At 39.7% G+C, this 21,473-nt stretch overlaps 2 protein-coding genes across 6 annotated transcripts; both read left to right on the forward strand.

The window, feature by feature from the left end:
• The first annotated feature begins 273 nt into the window (after positions 1 to 273).
• Positions 274 to 10,585, forward strand: LOC122990593 (moesin-like). 4 transcript variants are annotated; one of them, XM_044363975.1, is made up of 15 exons: positions 274 to 1,477; positions 2,090 to 2,137; positions 2,350 to 2,433; positions 2,509 to 2,604; positions 2,790 to 2,912; positions 3,425 to 3,576; positions 3,672 to 3,755; positions 3,849 to 3,995; positions 4,816 to 4,912; positions 5,695 to 5,858; positions 6,017 to 6,147; positions 6,338 to 6,504; positions 6,896 to 6,988; positions 7,635 to 7,868; positions 9,269 to 10,585. In XM_044363975.1, exons 1-15 carry the CDS (start codon positions 1,394 to 1,396, stop codon positions 9,431 to 9,433), a joined length of 1,869 nt encoding a protein of 622 aa, XP_044219910.1. In that variant the 5' UTR covers positions 274 to 1,393; the 3' UTR covers positions 9,434 to 10,585. The 4 variants fall into 4 exon arrangements, with proteins under 4 accessions (XP_044219910.1, XP_044219911.1, XP_044219912.1 ...); XM_044363976.1 differs by having other exon boundaries at positions 6,338 to 6,498; positions 9,269 to 10,584; XM_044363977.1 differs by lacking the exon at positions 2,090 to 2,137.
• Positions 10,586 to 10,723: 138 nt separating this feature from the next.
• Positions 10,724 to 20,098, forward strand: LOC122990420 (progesterone receptor-like). Of its 2 annotated transcripts, none has more exons than XM_044363780.1 (9): positions 10,724 to 11,944; positions 12,998 to 13,134; positions 13,352 to 13,468; positions 14,094 to 14,240; positions 14,387 to 14,596; positions 15,210 to 15,354; positions 16,398 to 16,528; positions 16,685 to 16,836; positions 18,917 to 20,098. In XM_044363780.1, exons 1-9 carry the CDS (start codon positions 11,097 to 11,099, stop codon positions 19,079 to 19,081), a joined length of 2,052 nt encoding a protein of 683 aa, XP_044219715.1. In that variant the 5' UTR covers positions 10,724 to 11,096; the 3' UTR covers positions 19,082 to 20,098. The 2 variants fall into 2 exon arrangements, with proteins under 2 accessions (XP_044219715.1, XP_044219716.1); XM_044363781.1 differs by having other exon boundaries at positions 10,725 to 11,944; positions 14,390 to 14,596.
• Positions 20,099 to 21,473: the final 1,375 nt, after the last annotated feature.

Genomic DNA, 21,473 nt, shown 5'->3' on the forward strand with positions numbered 1-21,473 from the left:
CACACAACCTGTAATTAAACTGATATACAAAGTATCCATTTCCCTTAAACCAGTGGTTCTCAAACTTTTTCACATCAAGGACCCCTAATTAGACCACGGACCCCCATTTGATAAGACTTTGTCCCACGGTCCCCATCTGATTTTTGCTTTTAGATGTTTTATTACAGAAAGTATATGAAACCCATAAACCAAAATAGTCATACATTCTGTCATTGTGTTACTCATGGATGGAATTACCGTGAAAATAAATTACCCCCCTTTTTGCTGGGGACCCTTAGAACCCCCTCAAGGACCACTGGGGGTCCACAGAACCCACTTTAAGAACCAACACCTTAAACTGTCTGTCACATTGAGATGGAAACAAATTAACATTAGCATGTAATGTTTATGAAATGCACCAAGTTTCTTTCTGAAGTTAACTTTGTCACTTTAGCTACCAGGATTCAGCTACAATTAGAGAAAGAGCTCCAGATCCTGCAAGTATCATAATACTAATTTACAAGTAAAAGTGTTGCATTCAAATATTAGTAGCCTATATCATTATATTAATACATTAACACTATAGTTTTAATATAATGGAAGTAGGCCTATAAGCAAAAAACAAAGTAAGCATCAAAAGTTATAATACTTGTTAAGGATGTACAGTGATATACTAGCCTTTTATTAGCCTCTAATATTGGTTTGTTACCAATGTGTTAATAAGTTAAACATAAACAATATTACATAGCTACCGTTGGGTTGCTTTTCCCATAGTAGTATATTGTATTTATTTTATCTGTAACTTAGTGTGACTACAACTGTCAAGTAGTGGAGCAAAAAGTGCAAAATTTCCATCTCAAATGTAGTGAAGAAAAGGTTAATAACGTGGAACAGCGTTTACATAGACTTGTACTTCTGCACCGTGCTTGAGTAAAACACTGGATGGGTGGGTGTGGGGGCTCCTTGAACAAATATTAGTATTTCTAAAATCCTGGCTATGGTCTCCACAGATATTCTCTTGTTACATCATGAGCAGTTAGTGGCCTGCAAAACAAACACACCACCACACCAACCCTGAAATCAGTGTTTGCCACAATAACACCTGCTTAAATCATGAACTGAAAGGATTATTAGATTAGCAGGAACTTCACTGCTACTGGAACATCAGGTGCTGCTGAGTTACTGTTGATTTCTGTTCCCGTCTAAATTCTTTTAGAAGAAAGATCAAGTCCAGGTCCTAAATGAGTGATACACAGACAAAACCTAATCAATATAGGAGGAAAAGGGTTCTCAGATGAAGGCTGCCTCTCTAAAATGTCTGCCATTGGATTAAATAAGAGAGAAGTACTTGGGAACAATACAATGGTCCATTCTCATTCAGTCTAATCCTTGTTGGTATTGCAAGCAGTTTCATATGACTCCACAGCGAAAAGGCTACTACAAGTACCTCTCTGAAGAAGTGTTTCGGCTACAGATTAAAAAAACACAAATGTCAACTGTAAGTAGCTACCTTTAATTGTTTATATTTTCATTTTCATTATGTTTCATATTTGGTTGAAACATTTAAGTTGAAACTGTAGTGGTTTGATTGGAATTTGTGGACTTGCTCTGTAATTTGAAGGCTACAAGAAGGCGTTAGTCCGTAAACCTAAGGAAGATTTTTAGAGCAAAGTGTATAAAATCATACACTGTTTCCTGATGTTTTTAATTTGTTCATTATCTACATAGACATATACAGAAGCAAAGTTGGGATTTCATAAATATTCATGGGAACTCTCTGTTCAGTAAGGCTGTGGTACATTATTATTATTATTATTATTATTATTATAGATACTAAAGAAAGCCTTCCTTGCTTTATAAATCTCAGAAAGGTTTATGAGGAATGGAGCAAACAATTTCTCCTCATTGCTGCTTTTTTTCTACAGTATTTTACAGTCTGTACCAACTAACTATAGATATGTGTATATGGTTTGATACTACTATGCAAGATATTAACGCTAAATGGGTGACAATGTTTTTACCCAATCGTTAATACTTATTCATCATGGAATGAACCCCATGTTCTCAGTAAAGTCTAAAATATACTGTGGGCTTCATTTTTTGATTGTAGTCCCCACCAACCTCTTGTGATTGGATGCTCCTGGTTGAACAGAAGAATGTAAGAAACACTCTTTTTGGTCATTTTGCTGTCAAAAAACCAACAAATTTACCATTGTTTCAAAGAACCAACAAAGTTATTACAAATTTAGTAGTGCTCTTTCCACCCAGTTGTTGCTCTGCATGCTCCTTGATGCTTGTCCAGTGACACAGATGATTGCACAAACAGGATCTTTTCCTCCTGTATCTCAGTGTGAGTGTTTTCTCTGACAGATAAATGTCCGAGTTACAACCATGGATGCTGAGCTGGAGTTTGCCATCCTGCCCAGCACGACTGGCAAACAGCTTTTTGATCAGGTACGCTGTAAGTTACAAACAAACAGACAATTGGATGGACAAATGTGTGATCATGTTATGTGTTGTTATTTTTAGATAGTGAAGACAATTGGGTTGAGGGAAACCTGGTTCTTTGGCCTCCAGTATCAGGACAGCAAAGGCTTCTCCACCTGGCTCAAGCTGAACAAGAGGGTGAGGAGAAAGTTTGTGTGTCTTACATCCCTTGATGGCATAACTTCACTCCCCTGACAGCTGGATTTAAATTAAGATGTAATCATGATTGTAGTTTTGGTAATCCTACTGTGTCTCCCCATTGAGGCTAACTAGCATCTAATTCTTCATTTCGGCACCCGTTGGCGATGGGGTGCCAATCCCAGGTGACAGCTCAAGATGTGAAGAGGGACAATCCTTTGTTGATTAAATTCAGGGGCAAGTTTTACCCTGAGGATGTGGCAGATGAACTGATCCAGGAGGCAACGCAGCGGCTCTTCTTTCTGCAGGTTGGAGATGAATACATGTACAAGAGCAGTGATGTTTTCACAATTCACACAAAAATTTACTGTGCATATTGCTGAAAGAGCAGTAAAATTCATGCCAAATAACAACCCACAATCAGTTGAACACTCATTATTAGGAAAAGATTATAAACATATGGACAAAGTGGATATCACAGTTGTAAATAACGCTGTCTTATGCAAGTGTGGTACACTAACCCTGCAGATGCAAAGATAAATATGGAATCTCAGTCAAACAAATGCGATAAACTCTCTTAACGACCAGTGTGGTTTCATGATGACTCATGCAGATCCCTCACATCCCTCCATAAGGGAGTACATGCACACAAAAAATGGATCCAGGTGCACAAAATAAACATCAGAACACACAGGGTTTCTCTCTCTGCAAGTCACATTAACACTAATATCGTCATGTATGACAACCTTACACAGACATCACCATGTTACATAAGGGATTTGTGTTTTAAAACAGGTATTTCTGTCATTTTGTGTCTTAGGTAAAAGAGAGCATCCTTAATGATGACATATATTGTCCACCTGAGACTGCAGTGCTTTTGGCTTCATATGCAGTCCAGGTCAAACATGGAGACTACAGGAAAGACTATCATGTACCAGGATACCTTACAAGAGAGAAGCTGCTGCCACAAAGGTAGTAAGTCCTGGGGACATCAGTATTCACAAAAGTTTAACTTTATTCAGTCATCTGAATTCTAACTGCTGTGTCCTCTTTCCTGATAAAACCAGGGTTTTAGAGCAGCACAAGCTGAATAAGAATCAGTGGGAAGAAAGAATCCAGGTGTGGCATAAAGAGCACAAGGGAATGCTGAGGTACTGCAGTCTTACTACATAAGGCCATTAATGCACTTTTTGCAAGCAGGTGTTCTGTAGCACATTGTATTGTAATATTACTCCGCACCACAGAGAGGACGCCATGGTGGAATACCTGAAGATAGCTCAGGATCTAGAGATGTATGGGGTCAACTACTTCAGCATCAAGAACAAGAAAGGATCAGAGTTGTGGTTGGGAGTGGACGCGTTGGGACTCAACATCTATGACAAAAAGGACAAGTGGGTCACAATTCAAGAACATGCTATATGCCTCTGACAGACCTCAGTCAGTCCACTTCTTTGGTCCAGACAGTAATATCTCAACAACTATTGGATGGATCACCATGAAATTTTTTACAGTCATTCATTGTCTGTAGAGGATAAATCCTACTGAGTTTGGTGTTCTTATTTTTCCTCAAGTGCCACCAGCAGGTGAAAGTTTTCACTTTTCTTGTGAAATATCTCAACAGCTAGAAGATGGACTGACACAAAAATGATGTATAGACTTTCATGGTTCCCAGACAATACATTCTAATGGTTTTGGTGACCTCCTAACTTTTTATGTAGTTCCACCATTAGGTTGACATTTGTGGTTTTGAGTGGAATATCTCAATAACCATTGGATGGATTACCATGAATAAGTTTTGTGACCCCTAAATTTTTCATTTTGCTTTGTCGTCATTTCACAATTTCATTTCATCCAATACTTTGATTTATGATCAAATACTTGCAATGACATCAGCCTCAGCTGTACTTGTGTATTAGCATATGCTAGTATGCTAATGCACTAAACTAAAATGGTGAATATGTTAAACATTATACACCATTAGAGTATTTTATTATTATTTTGTGAGTATTTTAGCATGCCGATGTTAGCATTTAGCTCAAAGCACTGCTTTGCCTGAGTACAACTTTGCAGAGCTGCAAACTTGGCTGTAGACTCTCAGTATTGTTTTATTTGATGTTTTGTTCATGTCATAACTATGTTTAGAGTGTAAAAACATGATAACTTCATTAACTGTACCATACTTTAATGGTAAGTCATACCAATATTTTACAGGATGACCCCAAAGATTGGCTTTCCCTGGAGTGAAATCAGAAATATTTCCTTCAATGACAAGAAGTTCGTCATCAAACCAATCGACAAGAAAGCTCCGGTATGCAAGAACACTTTTATTAGTGCTTCTTAGTAAGTATTTATCTGCAGCAGCTACAGATTTTATGAAGCACATCACTACATGAAATACGGTCATGTCTTTTTTGCCAGGAACACTTAAAAGGATGGTTTAGGCCTATTTGGGGTGGAGGGGGGTGGGGGGGTGGGGGGGGGGGGGGGGGACTGCTATTTATCTGACATGCCTAAAGTCAGACAAACTGAATGCCTTTCTGCAGCTTGATGATATGTTGAACTAGTTTATCCTAGTTTAACTAAGTTCATGGATGCAGGATTAATAGCTTTTCCTTCTCCAGTGCTTAGGGTTGAATACTTAGTACTAATTATCTTAGCATTAACATTTTTAATGAAAACATTTTCACAACTACAAACAAGATCCTACAATTACTTCTTCAAAGATATGCTTATCATTATTAATTCACTGTGGCTATAAAAAGATGCAAGAGAATCCCATATGCTTGTTACTGGTGAAATTACCAATTTTCCAAATGCATAAATTACAGTGAGTAATGTAATGAGAGAGCAGCTACCACTTGATCTCATTCACAAACATGAATTTAGCCCCACAATTCAAGATGCCTTCTGACTGCATGCACAGACTTAATGAAAGCATCCAAGAGTTTAGGAAATAGTAAAATTCCCCCAAAAAACTGAACAGTCCCACCAAATTATTTTAACATATGTTTTACTGTAAAACAGATGAGATCCTAATGATGTGTCATAAATCATTCAATATATAATTAATGTTTTTTTTGTGTGTTAAAGGACTTTGTTTTCTATGTACCCCGTCTTCGCATCAACAAACGTATCCTGGCGTTGTGTATGGGGAACCATGACCTGTACATGCGCAGACGTAAACCTGACACCATCGAGGTGCAGCAGATGAAGGCCCAGGCCAGGGAGGAGAAGAACAAGAGGCAGATGGAAAGGTAAGAAAGGAGGAAATTATGACGCCTTATTTATTAATTTATTTATTATTTTCTTTATTTTTTTACAGTTTACAGGGTGTTCTCTCTGCTTGAAAAGAGAGAACTGTCAGGAGATATAGTTTTTTCAGATGTGTATTTATTCACAATTCTCCTGTCAGGGCTCTGCTCGAGACTGAGAAAAAAAAGCGAGAAAATGCTGAGAAGGAAACAGAGAAGATTGCCCGTGAGACCATGGAGCTGATGGAGAGATTGAGACAGATTGAAGAGCAGACAAAGAGAGCTCAAGATGGTCTGACAACTTTCTGAATACAAATTTTTCTCAACTTCGGTTTTATTTTTTTCTGTTTAAGAACATTAAAAAAATGGCTTGGTATATTGAAGTATTTTTGATTTGGAGATTTATACAAAGCTTATACCATGTTGACTTGTCTATGTATATGTGGTGGATGTTTGTTAGCACATGTGCATTTGTGTTTCAGAGCTGGAGGAGCAGACTCGTAGGGCTCTTGAGTTAGAGAAGGAGAGGACACTCGCACAGAAGGAGGCTGAGAGTCTGGACAAAGACCGCAGAGCTGCAGTGGAGGCTAAAGCAGCCCTGCTACAACAGTCTGATACTCAGATGAAGAGCCAGGAAAGCCTGGTAGACGTGCGCAATACACTTTCATGCTGGGTTCAATTCATTTTCGAATAAAAAGATTAAATGATACAGGTGGATGTTCTCCAAACCTAAAAAGTTTAAAAACTGGAGACCAATTTATTAATATAATTTCTGTGATCAAGGGCTCATTATGGTATCAAGTTTACCTAAAAGATAGAAACAAGTCAAGATATTCATATCATTAAGTGATACCTAAGGATACTGAAAGAAATTAACCTGAGCTGTGATTCTGCATTTGAACAGATACATGCATTCACACACACACACACACACACACTCACACATATTCTCACTAACAAACATACACACCCACAGACGGAGCACAATAAGATGAGGAGCGCTGTTAACTCTCTTCCCATTTGTGTGCACGTGTGTGTAGGCCACTGAGCTGGCAGAGCTTACCTCTAAGATCTCTCAGCTGGAAGAGGCCAAGAAGAAAAAGGACGAGGAGACAAATAGATGGCAGAAAAGGGTGAGAATCAATGAAAGAACCATGAGATAGATAAAAGATGAATCAAACATGAGCAAAGAGGGATGTCTGACACTACTAAGTGATAAAATAGAAGCAAGGCATCAACCAAAGAAGTATATCACTAGACTTTCAGACTGTTATTATGTGAATTTTGTAGGTATCATTAAGTAAAGTCGATTTTATTTGTGTAGACCAATATAACAACAGCACCTTTAATGGGGAAAAAATGGAAGAAACCTCAGGAAGAGCAACAGAGGACGGATCCCTCCCAAGATTTACCTAAAGTGTATGCAAATTGAAAATGAACAGACAGGATACCCAAATTTAAATTTCATATTTTTGGTGTGATTTACATATACAGTACAGTGTGTTGATGTTTAGGGAGAGAGAAAAATACATTTTCTTTGGGTCAAATGCCCCTTTTAACAGTACTAAAATGAAGAGGTGAAAGAGTCACACGTCTGGAGAACCTCCAGTTATATTTTATTCATAAAGTACCTTAATTTATTTCAGTGTTGTGGTACAAATATGTTTTTTAGAGTGGGTAACCCATGTTTCAAATTGTACATATTACAGTTTGGAACAAATCTAATTGCACTTTAATATATAACCACAGTGCCTAACTACAAGTCGTGTGTGTTGACAGGCGATGATGGCAGAGGCTGATTTGGAGCGAACCAAAGAGGAGCTGAAGTCTAAACTCATGGGTGTCCACATCCAGGATTCAGTCCACCCTCATATGCATGATCACGATGAGACGGATGAGAGCAGCGCAGAGGCAAGTGCTGAGCTGACTTCTCCAGGCATGGTCCGTGATCGCAGCGAGGAGGAAAGAGTAACAGAGGCCCAGAAGAACCAGAGACTGCAGAAAAACTTGAAGGTAAGGTTAAGTGAATATAGTGAAATGTCCTGTTTGACAGATTTTCTGTTATCTAACTCACCCTCAGGTCAGAGACCATTTTCTGCCAGAGATTATAGCAATCCTGAAGATGTCCCAGAGCTCTCATGAGTGCAGACACATGAATAGGAAAATGCCTTCAATACTTTTTAATTAAAGGTTAGGTTCTGTTAATGATATGTTCTGTAAAGGATCCACTTGATCTGAATACTAATGCAAATGTGATACTGCCCTAAGTCGGCAGTTTCTCTAATGGCCACTGGATAATAGCATTAAATGAGCACACTCTCTCTTGCATTTTTAGCCTTGTTAGTGACATGGCTCTATAGATGGCAATGTTGGTCTGTCTGTCAGTCGGTCTACCACTTTGGTTCAGAAATATTTTAACAACTACTTGATGAATTGCCATGAAATTTGGTAGAGATATTCATGTTCCCCAGAGGATGGATCCCAATGACTTTGGTGATCCCTTGACTTTTCCTCTAGAGTCACCAGCAGGTCAGATTTCTCACATATTCAGAGAAATAGCTTGGCATCTAGAAGATGTACTGGCACAAAAGCTTGTACAGATACTCATTATATTAGTTGTCACAAGTTTTTATTCGTTGGGATTTACACGAGCCTTGAATTTATTTGTTGTCTACAGTAGATTTATGAAAAATTATGTAAAAGTTTTGATGTAAACTATAACAGTCAAAACCTCAGGGTCAAATGTGGCCCACAGGCCACTACTTGCCTACCACTGCTGTAGACCCTTATGGTGCATTCACTCGGTCTTGTTTTCAATCACTTTCATTCGCTTTCAATCACTGACTTCAGATTCACTTAGAAGATATGTGCTTTGAGTGATGTGTCTTAGCTTATCAGCTATGGTTGTTGCTACCTCCTTGACCTTCCTCATACAGTTTGTGGTATGGAAAGAACATTTTTGTGGCTGTTCATTGTTGTCTTTAAAGTGTCTCGGTACACTTGCTGCGTTGCCTGTTAATATGTATAGAGGTTTTGACTCTGTTTTAAAGATGGCAGCTTAATTGCCACCACCAAAAACTTGTATGTTACCAAGAATTAAGTGCACGCTATATAATTAAATCTTTTTGCAGGTATATTATCACTCTATTGGTTGCAAATCTCATCCAGACCTAAGCCTATTACAACTGAAATAAAATTGCTCTCTATCTCACAGCCAAAACAAGATACCGTATGATGTTGCATTGAAGACTCAATACAAAAATGGACTTAATAACTATGGACAATAGAGTGTTTTCAGATGGGGATTGGGGGTAGTACAGGGGTGAGGGGAGAGGGGTAAGGCTTCTGAATAGTCTCCTAAAGAGTCTCAGGTAAGAGGATTTCATTCACTGTGTGTTTGTGTTCTCTTTCAGTTTCTGAGCACTGAGCTGGCTGGAGCTGTAGACGAGAGCAAGAAGACCCCCAATGACCTGATCCACGCTGAGAATGTGAAGGCAGGCCGTGACAAATACAAGACCCTACGTCAGATTCGTCAGGGCAACACCAAACAACGCATTGATGAATTTGAGTCCATGTGAGACAGTCTGCTGTAGGCCCACTCAGACTGACGGCAGGACAAGGATAATTGATGTTATTGGTCATATAGAGAGATTTTAGAAATGTAAGTGCAGATTATTGCATAGATAGCTAATTGACCTAATAGAACAGGTTGAATATAATGGCAAATTATATTGATAATATGCTTTGATGCCTTTAATGATTTTAATGCCATTTCACCTGAAAAAAAGTCAGTGAGAAAATTAAAACTCTCCTTGGAAATACATTTTTATTTTCAAAAGACAAAATACACTTTCATGGTCCAGATTAGTTTTCTGAACATATGAGACAAACATATCATCACTGCTATCATTTATGAAAAGGTTTGCTGTTGTTCTTGTCAGTCTTATTACACACATTTGCAATTTCAATATAAAAAACCCCCCTCATCAATATTGATCGATGAAAGCAGCATCATTTAAGGTATTTGTTATTCTTACCACTATAAATCCTATACTCTGTATCACAAATAAATACACAGAAACACCTTCAGTGAGCTGAGTGCATTAGTTTCCACACGAATTAGTTAGCATCACCTTCAGTCTGACTAATGAGGTAAACTGTTGTGCATCTGAGGCGCAAAAAAAAAAAACCAACCCAATTATCACCTTCAGATAGATGCTTAGTCCTAATAATATAAATAAACAGGGAATAAAAGTTACATTTCCACTGATGTGTTATATATAATCTTCTCCATTTTACTGCCATTTTACTGCCTCCACTCCTCCAAAAAAACACCACTATCAGATACGGAGCAACGATATCCAGCAACCCAGACTGTTCAAAGAAACAAGCAATCATGTTTTAATTTTTGTGTTCTGTTACTAAATGACAGAGAGTGAAAGGTCTTAAATTATTATTTTTTTTCGATTAATTTTGTTTGGATAATGTTGTTTAGCTGTTTATCATCCTGCAGTCTGCAGTCTCATATTAACTCTTGTTTACCCTTCTTATTTTGGTGACGTCCTCATCCATCTCATGGTGTCGAAAAACTAATAAAATAATCAGAGCCTTCATTGACCATCCCTATAACTGATATTTTTTATTTCGTTGAGGATGTCTTCGTGCTGTGATTAAAATCAGTGCTTGTGCGGGACAACTGTTGTGTATCTGACAGCATCTTTTGTTTATTAATCATGCAGCCAATCACAAAAAAACTTAAGGAACCTGCGCTACTAGTTCAAAACTAAAGTAGAAATTAAAGCGATTAAGAATGAATTCAATATATAATCCTGGCTTTTCTCGCGAGACCAAGGGTTAGTCCTAACCAGAAGCACTGCGCTGACATTGAATAGAGGTAATAAGTTACATTTATGGTTAATATTAATATGTGCACACATCAAAGTGCAAAATCATCCTACGCGCTTTGTAACCGTTACTTATAAAGTGAGTTTAAGTCGTAGATAGCCCGAATAAACGGTTACTCATTAATAATAATAATAATAAAAAAGTTCGACAGCCCTTTCCTAACGGGACGTCCCTTCCTTGTAACGACCTACGTCGACGGCTGATCTAAATTTCCTCTCCACTGAGAGATATGACCAGAGTCTCATTGGGTAGGCGGTTTTCCGCATGGAAAGTGTTGTTTTATGTGTTGCCCGTGCAACAAGAGTACAGCTCAACCTATAAAGACGCGCACTGAAGATGGCCTTTCTCTCCAGCTTAGAAGACACGTCAAACTCTTCAATAATAAATGAGCACGGTCGGTTGGATACTGCGGACACCTGTGCTTGCTCTACAACTGCTGAGCTCAGTGAGGCAGTGTCAGTATCTTTGGGTTTGGATTCGGTGTCTTCTCCTCTCAACAGCATGAACCAGTGCTCCAGCAGCGCCTTGGCAGACTGCGATCAAACATGTGGGAATAGTTCCCAAGGAGTACTGGAGTTAGGGGCGGCTGTAAATATGAACTCACAAGGCAGAAACTTAGGAGAAGACGACTTTGGAGAAGTATGCTATCACGACATACAGCAGGTGAGCTGTATGGATCTGCTCAGATCGGGCGAAATGGACAGCGCGCAAAGTATAACGCGCGACCCGGTGATATCCAGGTATGTCTGCAAGGAATCAAACTTATTTATGAATCCTTCGGCTGAGCTGTCCGCGCCCTCTCAAGTGGACGAGCTTTTATCTTTGAAACCAAATTCTGCTTACTCTGTAAATCCAAACCTATACAGAGATAGCCTGGGTGTGTGGTGCGCAAACGAGCGCGCATTGAGCGGGCGATCCGAACCAGCGAGAGACGGATCAGGTGCACATAATTTGTGTAAATATGGTAATTGCGGTCAAGCCTCTCTTGGATCCAGGCAGGACTGCCACTGTGTCTGGTACAGCAAGGGCGATCAAGGTGGTAAAGGTGGCATGAGGACAGCAATGGCACAAGGGTATGGCCAAGTGGAAAGTTACCAAAGTGCAATTTCTCACGGGCAGGCCACTTGCTCCACTATCAAGTCCGAACCTTCAGCGTGGATTGACTGCACGAATCGGAGTTTCAGGTAAATAACATTATAACAATAATATGTTTTGACTTGCTTTTCCTTTTCTTAGGCGTCATGTCATTCTTTCCTATCGCTCATGCAGTCTTACAATCTGTTGTCAGAAACAAAAGGACAAATTTGGCGTGAACGGCGTGTCTAGTGACTACGCTTTTATCTGCCGCGCTTTACAGTTGGTCTTAATGAGTGTGCCATTGTTGGATTTGTTCCTTTTCTTTCAAGGGGAGTGTCATGAATCCGAGGCGCACTATAAGTCTTACACTTAATTACTTGATATTTCTGGAGAGCATCGTATTCCATATGGCAGCACAAATAAATCAATTAACATGATTATTATATATTGTTATTTTCCACAACTTGCACTTACATGTTGTAGAATCATACTGTGTTCAGAGGCAACGTGCGTGTCAGTATTAAATCATTTGTGCCCTAAAGACATCATGTGCTCTTCTTGGCCTTGGCCAAGTTGTATTTCAGCACATGCAGCTAGACTGAATCAATGTTCAACCTTTCCCTCACTTTCCAGAGCTGCCCTTATTTGTGCTGCTAACCAAGCAAACATACTAGTGTATATAGCAGTGTGACTATAAACAAGAGATACAGCACCTGTTGCTGATCCTGCGCTCAGAGTGGAAGAAAATGCTCCACTTTTTGATTCCAAAGTTAAAGACTTAAAAGGCTACAGTTTTTAATCACTGTTTTGCCTGCCTGTCAATGAGATGACACGATAGCCAATCATGAGACGGGGTAATCTCCCCTTATAATTGGATTGGAAAGGTAATTAGTTCCCTAAATGTCATAACAGAGAGGCTAACTCTCTTTGAGGTCACACCTTGTGACCTAAATCTGATGTTAATGCGCTTAAGTTTTTAGGTGTATTGTAGCTGCCTAAGATGAAAATGTTTGTGAACTGTGCCCTCTGCAACCAGATGGATACCCAGTATTTATTAAATCCTTTAAAAGCAGCACTCTCATATTCATTTGTTTGTGTGTTTGTGTGTGTGTGTGTGTGTGTGTGTGTGTGTGTGTGTGTGTGCGTGCGTGTGTGTCCAGGCATGAGGATTTGTTTCCGAGTGTGTACCTGTCAGACAGGAGAGTGTGTCAGGTGTGTGGAGACGATGCTTCAGGTTGTCACTATGGAGCATTGACCTGTGGGAGCTGCAAAGTATTCTTCAAAAGGGCTGCTGCAGGTGGGTGTGACACACACAAACACACATACAATTACTTGTCTGCTGATTTAATTTATTACACCCACTCACTCACTCATGCAGGCAGGGCACAGTGACCTGAGATTATGAGGGTGAGCTATTTGTTGTCAGTAAACACCCACATATCGTTGCTATGAGTGGAACACTAGGCATTGTTGAACTAGCACCTTCATCCCACAGAACTTTTGTGTACCACCAGGTAAGCAGAACCACCTGTGCGCCAGCCGGAATGACTGCACCATCGACAAGCTGAGGCGGAAAAACTGCGCCTCGTGTCGCTTAAAGAGGTGCTTCATGTCAGGAATGAGCCTTAAAGGTGAGGAACTGGAGATATGAGCAGAATAAGAGACAGAGAAAGGAGAAGTATATGTGGTGTGCATTTGGAAAATTGGGATGGGATGGTCAGATGTGTTATTATGGATCCCACTGTTTTTCTTGGCAAGACACGGCTTACTCTGCCTCTGATTGGCTTACTCTGGTGTTCTTACCCTAACCCTAATCAATCTCACTCCTCATACCTTAACCTAACCAACCTAACCAATAAAAACAACAAGTACTAGCCAATCAGAGGTGTGTTTTGCCAAGAAAAGCAGTGGGATCCATAATAACGCTGGTCAGATACCTGAAATGCATTGGATCAAATTAAATGTTTCAGTTGAAATACAGTGTAACAAATGCATTTCAGAAAAGGCCAAAACTGCATTTGTGTTCACCCAGTGGTCAATGATCAAGAACTTTCCAATGTGTTTATGGTGAGGAACAGCTCCATAGCTGATAGCCATTTAAATACAGCCCCATTTACAGTCTTCCATCTCAGTTCTTTTCTTGATTTTTCCAGCCATGTTTTGTGTTATAAATCAGACAAAAGAACTTGAAATGGAACTATCTTGTCTCCTTTTTTTTAATCCTTTTTCCTTCTACTTATCTGTGGTGGATTCTAGGTCGCAGGCTGAAGGGAGCAGGACAGACAAGGAACGTAGAGGAGGAACAACCTTCAGCTCCCTGGGGTCCTGGAGAAAGAGGAGAGAGGCCAGGGAAGAAAGATGTAATCTTGGAGCCTGGAAGTGCAGTTGCCAGGACTCAAGGCGGTGAGGATTTGTGTGACATGAACTCAAGTTTTATTATGATAACTCAATATTGAGCATGCTTTGTGATTAAATATTTCCTTTTTTTCATTGTTTTGTTCTATTCTCCTGGGATCGTTGGTCTGTTTATAATTTTCAAATATTCTTAGCAGCGTCCCAGGCCTTGGCTCTGGGCATTCCCCCTACCGTGCGCTCCTGCCTATCCCTGCTCAGTGTACTGCAGACCATTGAGCCAGCTTTGGTCAATGCTGGACATGACCCTGCCCAGCCTGACAGCTCTGACTCTTTACTAACCAGCCTCAATGAGCTGGGGGAAAGACAGCTGGTGACCGTAGTGCGCTGGGCCAAGGCAATCCCAGGTAAACTGTGTAAAACATCAATAAACTATTCTATGCTAGGTGTTTGTGCCAATGCTAAGTGCACTAAATTGCTAATGTTGCTTTGTTTTAAGGTTCAGTGAAATGCTAGACAAACCATTTCCTATTCAACAAAATCATGCCAAGTTAAACACTGCAAGGTCAGATTTGTCAACATTATTGAGCAAGAGAGTGGATGAGATTGTGGAAGGCAGATCACACAGCATCACTTGTGTAACTTGTGTGAGTTCGCTGTAATTTAGATAGGCTTTAAGACTATCAGGAAGTATCAAATATCTACCAGCATTGGGCAAGGCCTCAACTCAGGCAATCAAGATGCTGCTCACCAGATAACACTCCCTGCTGGAGTTTTAAGCCAGTTAAACCAACCCTATGTAGTGTTAACCAGCCTGTTCAAATATTAACCACTAGAGGGGGATATGTTCTAATTTAAGCCTAGAATGGCAGGCTGAAAATGGCCAGCATTGTATCCATACTGTGCTTTTTCGCTGTTATTACAATGAAGTTTTCACTTTTTTTTATTGACTGTTGAATAAGTGTTTTAATCATCATTTTACACAAGCAGAGGTTTGATGAAAATAAGTGTTGTTAACAGGTTTCCGTGACCTGCATGTGGATGATCAGATGACAGTGATTCAGTTGTCATGGATGGGGGTGATGGTGTTCGCTTTGGGCTGGAGATCCTACACCCTTACTAACAGCTCCATGCTCTACTTTGCTCCAGACCTGGTCTTCAATGAGTAAGTCATGAAAAACCATTCACTTCACCCAGAATAGTTCTGTAGAGAGTTAACACTTAGACCGAAGTGTTTGAAAGTTTGTTAAACCTGGTGCAGTCTCTTCATCAAACAAAGAAAGTTTCTTCGGCCCTAAACAGCTGTAATAATCATTGTGACAGTGGATTTGTTGGAATATCATGAGAATTCACCTGTCATCACGATCGGAAAGAAAAGCACAGTGGAATACGAGCTTCAGAGGAAGACAAAAAACACACAATGAACGTCGTCTTTTTTAAGGCGAGACAGTAAACAAGTCTGTTCTGTTCTTACCACTTCCTTTGCATCTCATATATATACGTGGCCGCAGAGGGATCACCTCAGATGATTTATTCTGTTTCATCTTTACGAAAACCATCATCAGTCCCCGAGAACAGCGACAGCATGGAGTCGTTTCCTTTTTTTCCACTTCGTCGAGTTTTGATGCGCACCGCAACCTCCTCCAACCTCTATCAAAATGTTTCTGACACTCCAACTCCTGTCTTCTGTCTTTTTTCTGTACTTTTAAAAACTTAACACAGAGTTTGTGAAGCGAGTGACTGTACATGATGTACATAAATCAGCGACTCTTATCCATAGATTGTCTTCCGTGTTGAAGGAGGATGCTGCTCAGAATGCTAAAGCTCAACCACGGGTCCTTAGAGCAGCTTTCACTTGGCTGGTGTTTCGTGCAACATTAGCAAAACACTCATTGTGTCTACATTAGACCTCTGTCACTCTATTGGGCTGCCTCTGACCTGCATGGTAATGGATACGCCTGCCCTTGTTGCTGACCCTCATTTTTCTCTGCCTCTCTGTCGTTCTTTTTCCATTATCCATCTCACTCATTTTTCTCACCTCTGCTGCTTTTTCCTCTTTTTCCTTCGCTCTCGTTTTCGCTGCTATTAATTGTCTTCCTCCTTCTATATTTCTCTCTGTCTGACCCTCTCTTCGCTCTTCACTTCTCCTTTTGTCACACCTTGTGCTCCTTCTCCTCCTCTCATGCTCTTTTTGTCCCTTACTCATAGCCAGCGGATGCAAGTCTCCAGTATGTATGAACACTGTGTGCGGATGAAGCTGCTGTCCCAGCAGTTCTGCATGCTGAAGGTCACCCAAGAGGAGTTCCTATGCATGAAGGCCCTGGTCCTCTTCAGCATCAGTGAGTTCCCTGGGACCATGTCTCAAGTAGTATGTTGAAAATGTCAACTCAGCGATTGAAATATGACTACAGCAGAGTACGACCATGCTTCAGAAAATTGATGGAATGGATAGAGTCTGTGAGAGTTATTGTTGTGTTCTGGCTTTGTGGTCACAGTGCCAATGGAGGGCCTGAAGAGCCAGCGTTGTTTTGATGAACTGCGGACCTCCTACATCAAGGAGCTGGACCGCTTGGCCAGCCACTGCGGAGAGACCACCCGTACACAGAGACTGTTTCAGCTCACACAGCTGCTGGACTACCTCCAATCGGTATTACACACAACTCCACTTCACATATGAAAACACACCATACTGTGACTCTGAACTAGTGCATAGATGTCATTTTAGTTAGTGTCACAGACGTGCTTGAGCGGGAAATAGTGTAGATCAAAGTACACATAAACACTGTACTTGGCAGTGTTGAGTTATCATTAAGTAACTATCACTAACTAACTAGGCTACATCAAAGATTTTTGATCATTCCATGGCCTCAATGGAGTCTATCAGTCAATACATTTAAATTTTAAGCAGCGGTTTACTGTCCTTCAGTTACATACAGACTCAATTTGTCATATTAATGTATTATATTTCCATCCTTTACAACCATAATCCCCCCACATTTTTCTCAGCCCTAACAACCCAGGGCACAGCTCCAGTTCGAAATCTCCTGCCATCAACCAAAGTTCAACACATACCAAAGGTTCATATGACTCCTGTTTTAACTCCCCTATACTGGTTGCCTATCGCGAGGGAAGGAAATAGAGCCACCCTCTGGTGGCAGAGACGTTGCTACATCAAAAATAGCTGGAACGGAGGAATTATAATAAACAAGGACACACATTCTCAGTTATTCAAAGTACTACATTCAGTACAGAGTGCAAACAGCAGTTTGAGTCTGAGACACGCAACGGCAGCTGCAGTATCGATCTGCAGATGTTGACACACTGATATGCAACATCATGCTGGCAAGGAAAGTTATAGCCTCTGTAGTCTTGACACTTTTTCATTTTTTTATAGCTGCTGTTTCTGTGTATAGTATTTCTGTGTGGTTATAAATTTTACAGTCAAAACCTGCAAAAGTTTTACTAAGTGTATTTAAGCTGTTCAGTATGTTTGTGTGTTCTCTGTCCTTCCTGGTTACTTTGAAAAGGGAAGAAAAGGAGCTTTAACCAGATTTTATTTCTCCAGATGGGATCCAAAGCAAATTACAGCAATAGAATAAAATTATAGGTTGACTATGTTCTGTCTCTGAATATTCAAACTATAAAATTGGGTCTTCTTGAAATTATTTACACATTAAACACTTTTTTTTTTATTGTTAGAACGATTAGCTGTGGATAGTTGACTATTTCTGGATACTAGAGACTATTTAATATCCACTGGAGGATAGTGTGACACAATTATGTTTCACAATGTCATCCATTTTTATAACTTGCTCTTCATTTTGTAGCCTCCTGCTTCTGGCCAACATGTAGTCAAGATAAATATAGTCTATAAAACCTGAAAGGGAGCATGCTTCTTTTTTATTGACACAGCATATAAACATATTTGACTATCCTGTGAGCTTTCTGTTTTCAGGAAAAGATTCATCCATCGTAGCTGATTATATCTGCACAGTTAAAACAAATACATAAAACTTTTTCCAGTGATTTATGTAGCTATATATTTGTTAAAACCAAAACTATACTAATGCTGATTTTAAAACCTTTGAAAAAAAGTAATAAAAAAAATAAAAAGATTGACTAATGGATATATGCATGAATATTCTTGGTTAGGCTGCAACCACTAGAGGGTAAATATCAACAGTTCCTCGGTAACTCTTCTTAACAATTGGTAAGAGCATTTAGATGTCAAAGTGAAAACTCCTAGTGTCACGTCACTGATTGGGGCCATAAGATTAACATGCTGGAAAGTTTCCTCCCACAGAGAGCAGAGCAGCATCAATTTCAGACTTGTGTCTTCCACTGTTGATTTACCCTTAAAGGCTCAGCTTTGTCTGTGTCCCACTCACATCTTAGATCTTTTAATGCCTTATGAGCCGGAGGGCAGCCAGAGATTGTCTGGCAGGGCCCTTTAGGCAGAAGAACATAGTTGATCAAGACTTTGCAGTTCAGGGCCGTTTGGATTTACCCTGCCTGTGGAGCTTAAACCATCACAATGAGTGTCATCTTTTTTAAAATCACCTCTTAAAGCTTGTGTCAAAAGACAGGTTTCGGTATCATTTGTTATTTTCTATTTTATACTCAGGCTTTGTTCTCTTTCATTGCCGCACGAAGGTAAGTGAATCATCTTTGTCATTAATAATCTCTGCATGATCTCCGCCTCTCCTTTCTTTTTCTCTTTATCACAGATTGTGAGGAAGTTACACCAGTTCACCTACGATCTGTTCATCGAAGCGCAGTCCCTGCAGACGCGTGTAAACTTTCCAGAGATGATCTCGGAGATTGTAAGCGTTCACGTGCCCAAGATCCTCTCAGGCATGGTCAAGCCCATCCTTTTCCATGATACAGTCTAGAGAGGAGCTTCTGTGATTATCCAGTATGTGACTCGGGCTCCGGCACCCTGTCCTTCGAGGTGGAAGGTGAAAGAAGTATAAGCCTATCTTTAGCTGCAGGTGACAGTGGGGCACACTGAGGCTATGAAAGGATACTAACTAAAGGGAATATAACACACTGTTCCAGTCTATTGTAATCTTATTAGTCTGTTCTTCTTACTGCCTGCTCTCTGTATCACACACATGATCAAATGATTAAAACACTTTTTAGCATGCATTCCTCCCCATGACCTCATGAATGTCCAACCACCTGGCATGTAGACTCAATATTTCATTTCAAGAGGTAAGACAGTAGCAAATTTTTTTTTTTTTGCAGAGTTCACATCACCATAGCTTGTCTATGTGCAGTAGTATGACTTTTGGATTAGCTCTTTTTACAATGAATGTTATTGTGTGCACCTGAGATGAACAAAGTTGTTGATTGACAGTTAATAAGCTGTTGTGGCATGCATGCTAAGAAGTGACGCCGTCTCGCCTGAAGGCATATATAAACATTTTCAGAAAACTGTTCTCATCCATAGAGATAAATGGCCGACTAATTGTCAAAGGTCGATTAATTAAACACGCTTTTAACCTTCAGCTGCATTCATGCAAATTTCACATGTATATTTATGCATATTGTGATGTTACTGGTCACACTACAACAATGCAATCACAAGAAAATAACAGCATAGAACGCACAGAAGACCCCACTGACTTAATTGATTTGCACTATGAGTGGGTTTTTTTTTGTTTGCTTGTTTTTGAATGTCATACATTATTGAAGAACAATTTTTTCCAGAGTGGACATTTCACACTGTTGTAACTTTTCTACTGTTGTACTTTCTTAAAATGTTCTTAGCAAGTGCTTTGTAGTGAATCATCATGTAGTCATTGTAGCTTCTGAAAGATTTTTGCTGAATCTTTAAAGGTCAGGCCAAGAATTTGCTCATTTGTGGCAACATTTACAACTTAATGTGTAATAAAACTGAAGCATGAGTGTGTTTGTTTGTTAATAACAAGGGCAGAGTGAAAGAAAAGCACACTGATACATTATAGCACAAGGTGTGGTCCCTTTTGAGTGAATGCTAATGGTGATACAGTCATGTTCCTGTTTTTCCTCTGTCTGATAGATTCATTTCAGTCTGTGTTGTAGTCAAGTGGATAGACAGGCTTTGAAAAGCCTCAGACAGACAAGTCTTTTTCTGCCACTGCATTACTTACCCCTCAGGATTATCCCAGTCTCCACCCAACCAGGTAATAGGTCACAGCAGGAAACCAGAACATAGCAGAGCTGGTCGTAGGATGAGACCTGACTGATTTATTTCATCTATTTATCCTGTAAGAAACAGCAATGTCTACTGAGCTGACATTTAAAACTGCTGCCTTTGTTTTAATACCATCTAGTGGCTGCTGCTGAACCTGCATCAGATAAATGAAGCTCAGCAACAGTGTAGTATGACATCTGTTGGATCCATTGACATTTGCTTCGTAATGTAATTGGACACGGATTCACTCAATGTTTGAACGGGGTTGCCGTTAAATAGTCAGGTTCATGAGAGGGGCGGTCAGTATTAGGGTTCAAGTAAATAAAAAGTACATTTGAATGAATCAAAAGCATAATTTAGGGTTGAATTTGATATGATTTGGAAGTAAGAGTAATAATGTAAACTACATCAGGTTTTTATTTTACCCACAAGAGTTTAGATATGAGTGAATATGTATTTTTTGCAATACTTACAAATGTCTGTTGTGCTATAGAGAGAATTACACAACTTCGAGAGTTGGTTTATTTTAGTTACATGGTGCATTTAAAAGGCCATACTGTAAAAAGCAGTCTGTCTGGGTAACCTCTCTTTAAGTCCCATTTCCTGAACAACCTCTTTCAACAAGTATTTGTCCCTCTCATAAATGAATTGGAGCTGAACGAAGTTGGGATTGAAAGACATGCTGAAATATCACTTATTTCTAAATATATTCCCCGCTGCACATGCCCCTGTGGCTTCCCTTAAAAGGAATGGCGTCTTGTAGGTTTGCAATGATCAAAAATGTATGTGTTGATGTCGACATTTGAACTTAGTTTAGATTCCATTTGATTTCTGTGTTTCTCCGAGTCTGCCGTGCATCAATATTACATGCCTACTCTAGCAGAAGAGGGATTTTTCCTGTCGGGTAATGACAACCACAGAAAGCACAAACATGTTGGCCGCAAACAACAAACGTTTAAACTATTTCCTTATGTGTAGATTGAGCAGAGATTAGCAGAAGGAAAAAGTTTCGACTTTATAATTCACTTTAAACGTGAGAGGATGACAAAAGAAAACATTGTGCAACTTGAACATGAAATAGATGTGATAAAAGAGAAATGATAATG

Source organism: Thunnus albacares, chromosome 10 (genome assembly GCF_914725855.1).
Source record: "Thunnus albacares chromosome 10, fThuAlb1.1, whole genome shotgun sequence".
NCBI lineage: Eukaryota > Metazoa > Chordata > Actinopteri > Scombriformes > Scombridae > Thunnus > Thunnus albacares.

Coding starts and splice junctions, on each gene's coding strand:
- LOC122990593 (XM_044363975.1), top strand. CDS start 1,394: ATGACTCCACAGCGAAAAGGCTACTACAAGTACCTCTCTGAAGAAGTG. Junction 3,756..3,848: donor GAGCACAAGGGAATGCTGAG/GTACTGCAGTCT, acceptor TCCGCACCACAG/AGAGGACGCCATGGTGGAAT. Junction 7,869..9,268: donor GACTGCAGAAAAACTTGAAG/GTAAGGTTAAGT, acceptor GTTCTCTTTCAG/TTTCTGAGCACTGAGCTGGC.
- LOC122990420 (XM_044363780.1), top strand. CDS start 11,097: ATGGCCTTTCTCTCCAGCTTAGAAGACACGTCAAACTCTTCAATAATA. Junction 14,241..14,386: donor AGTTGCCAGGACTCAAGGCG/GTGAGGATTTGT, acceptor AAATATTCTTAG/CAGCGTCCCAGGCCTTGGCT. Junction 16,837..18,916: donor TGCTGGACTACCTCCAATCG/GTATTACACACA, acceptor TCTTTATCACAG/ATTGTGAGGAAGTTACACCA.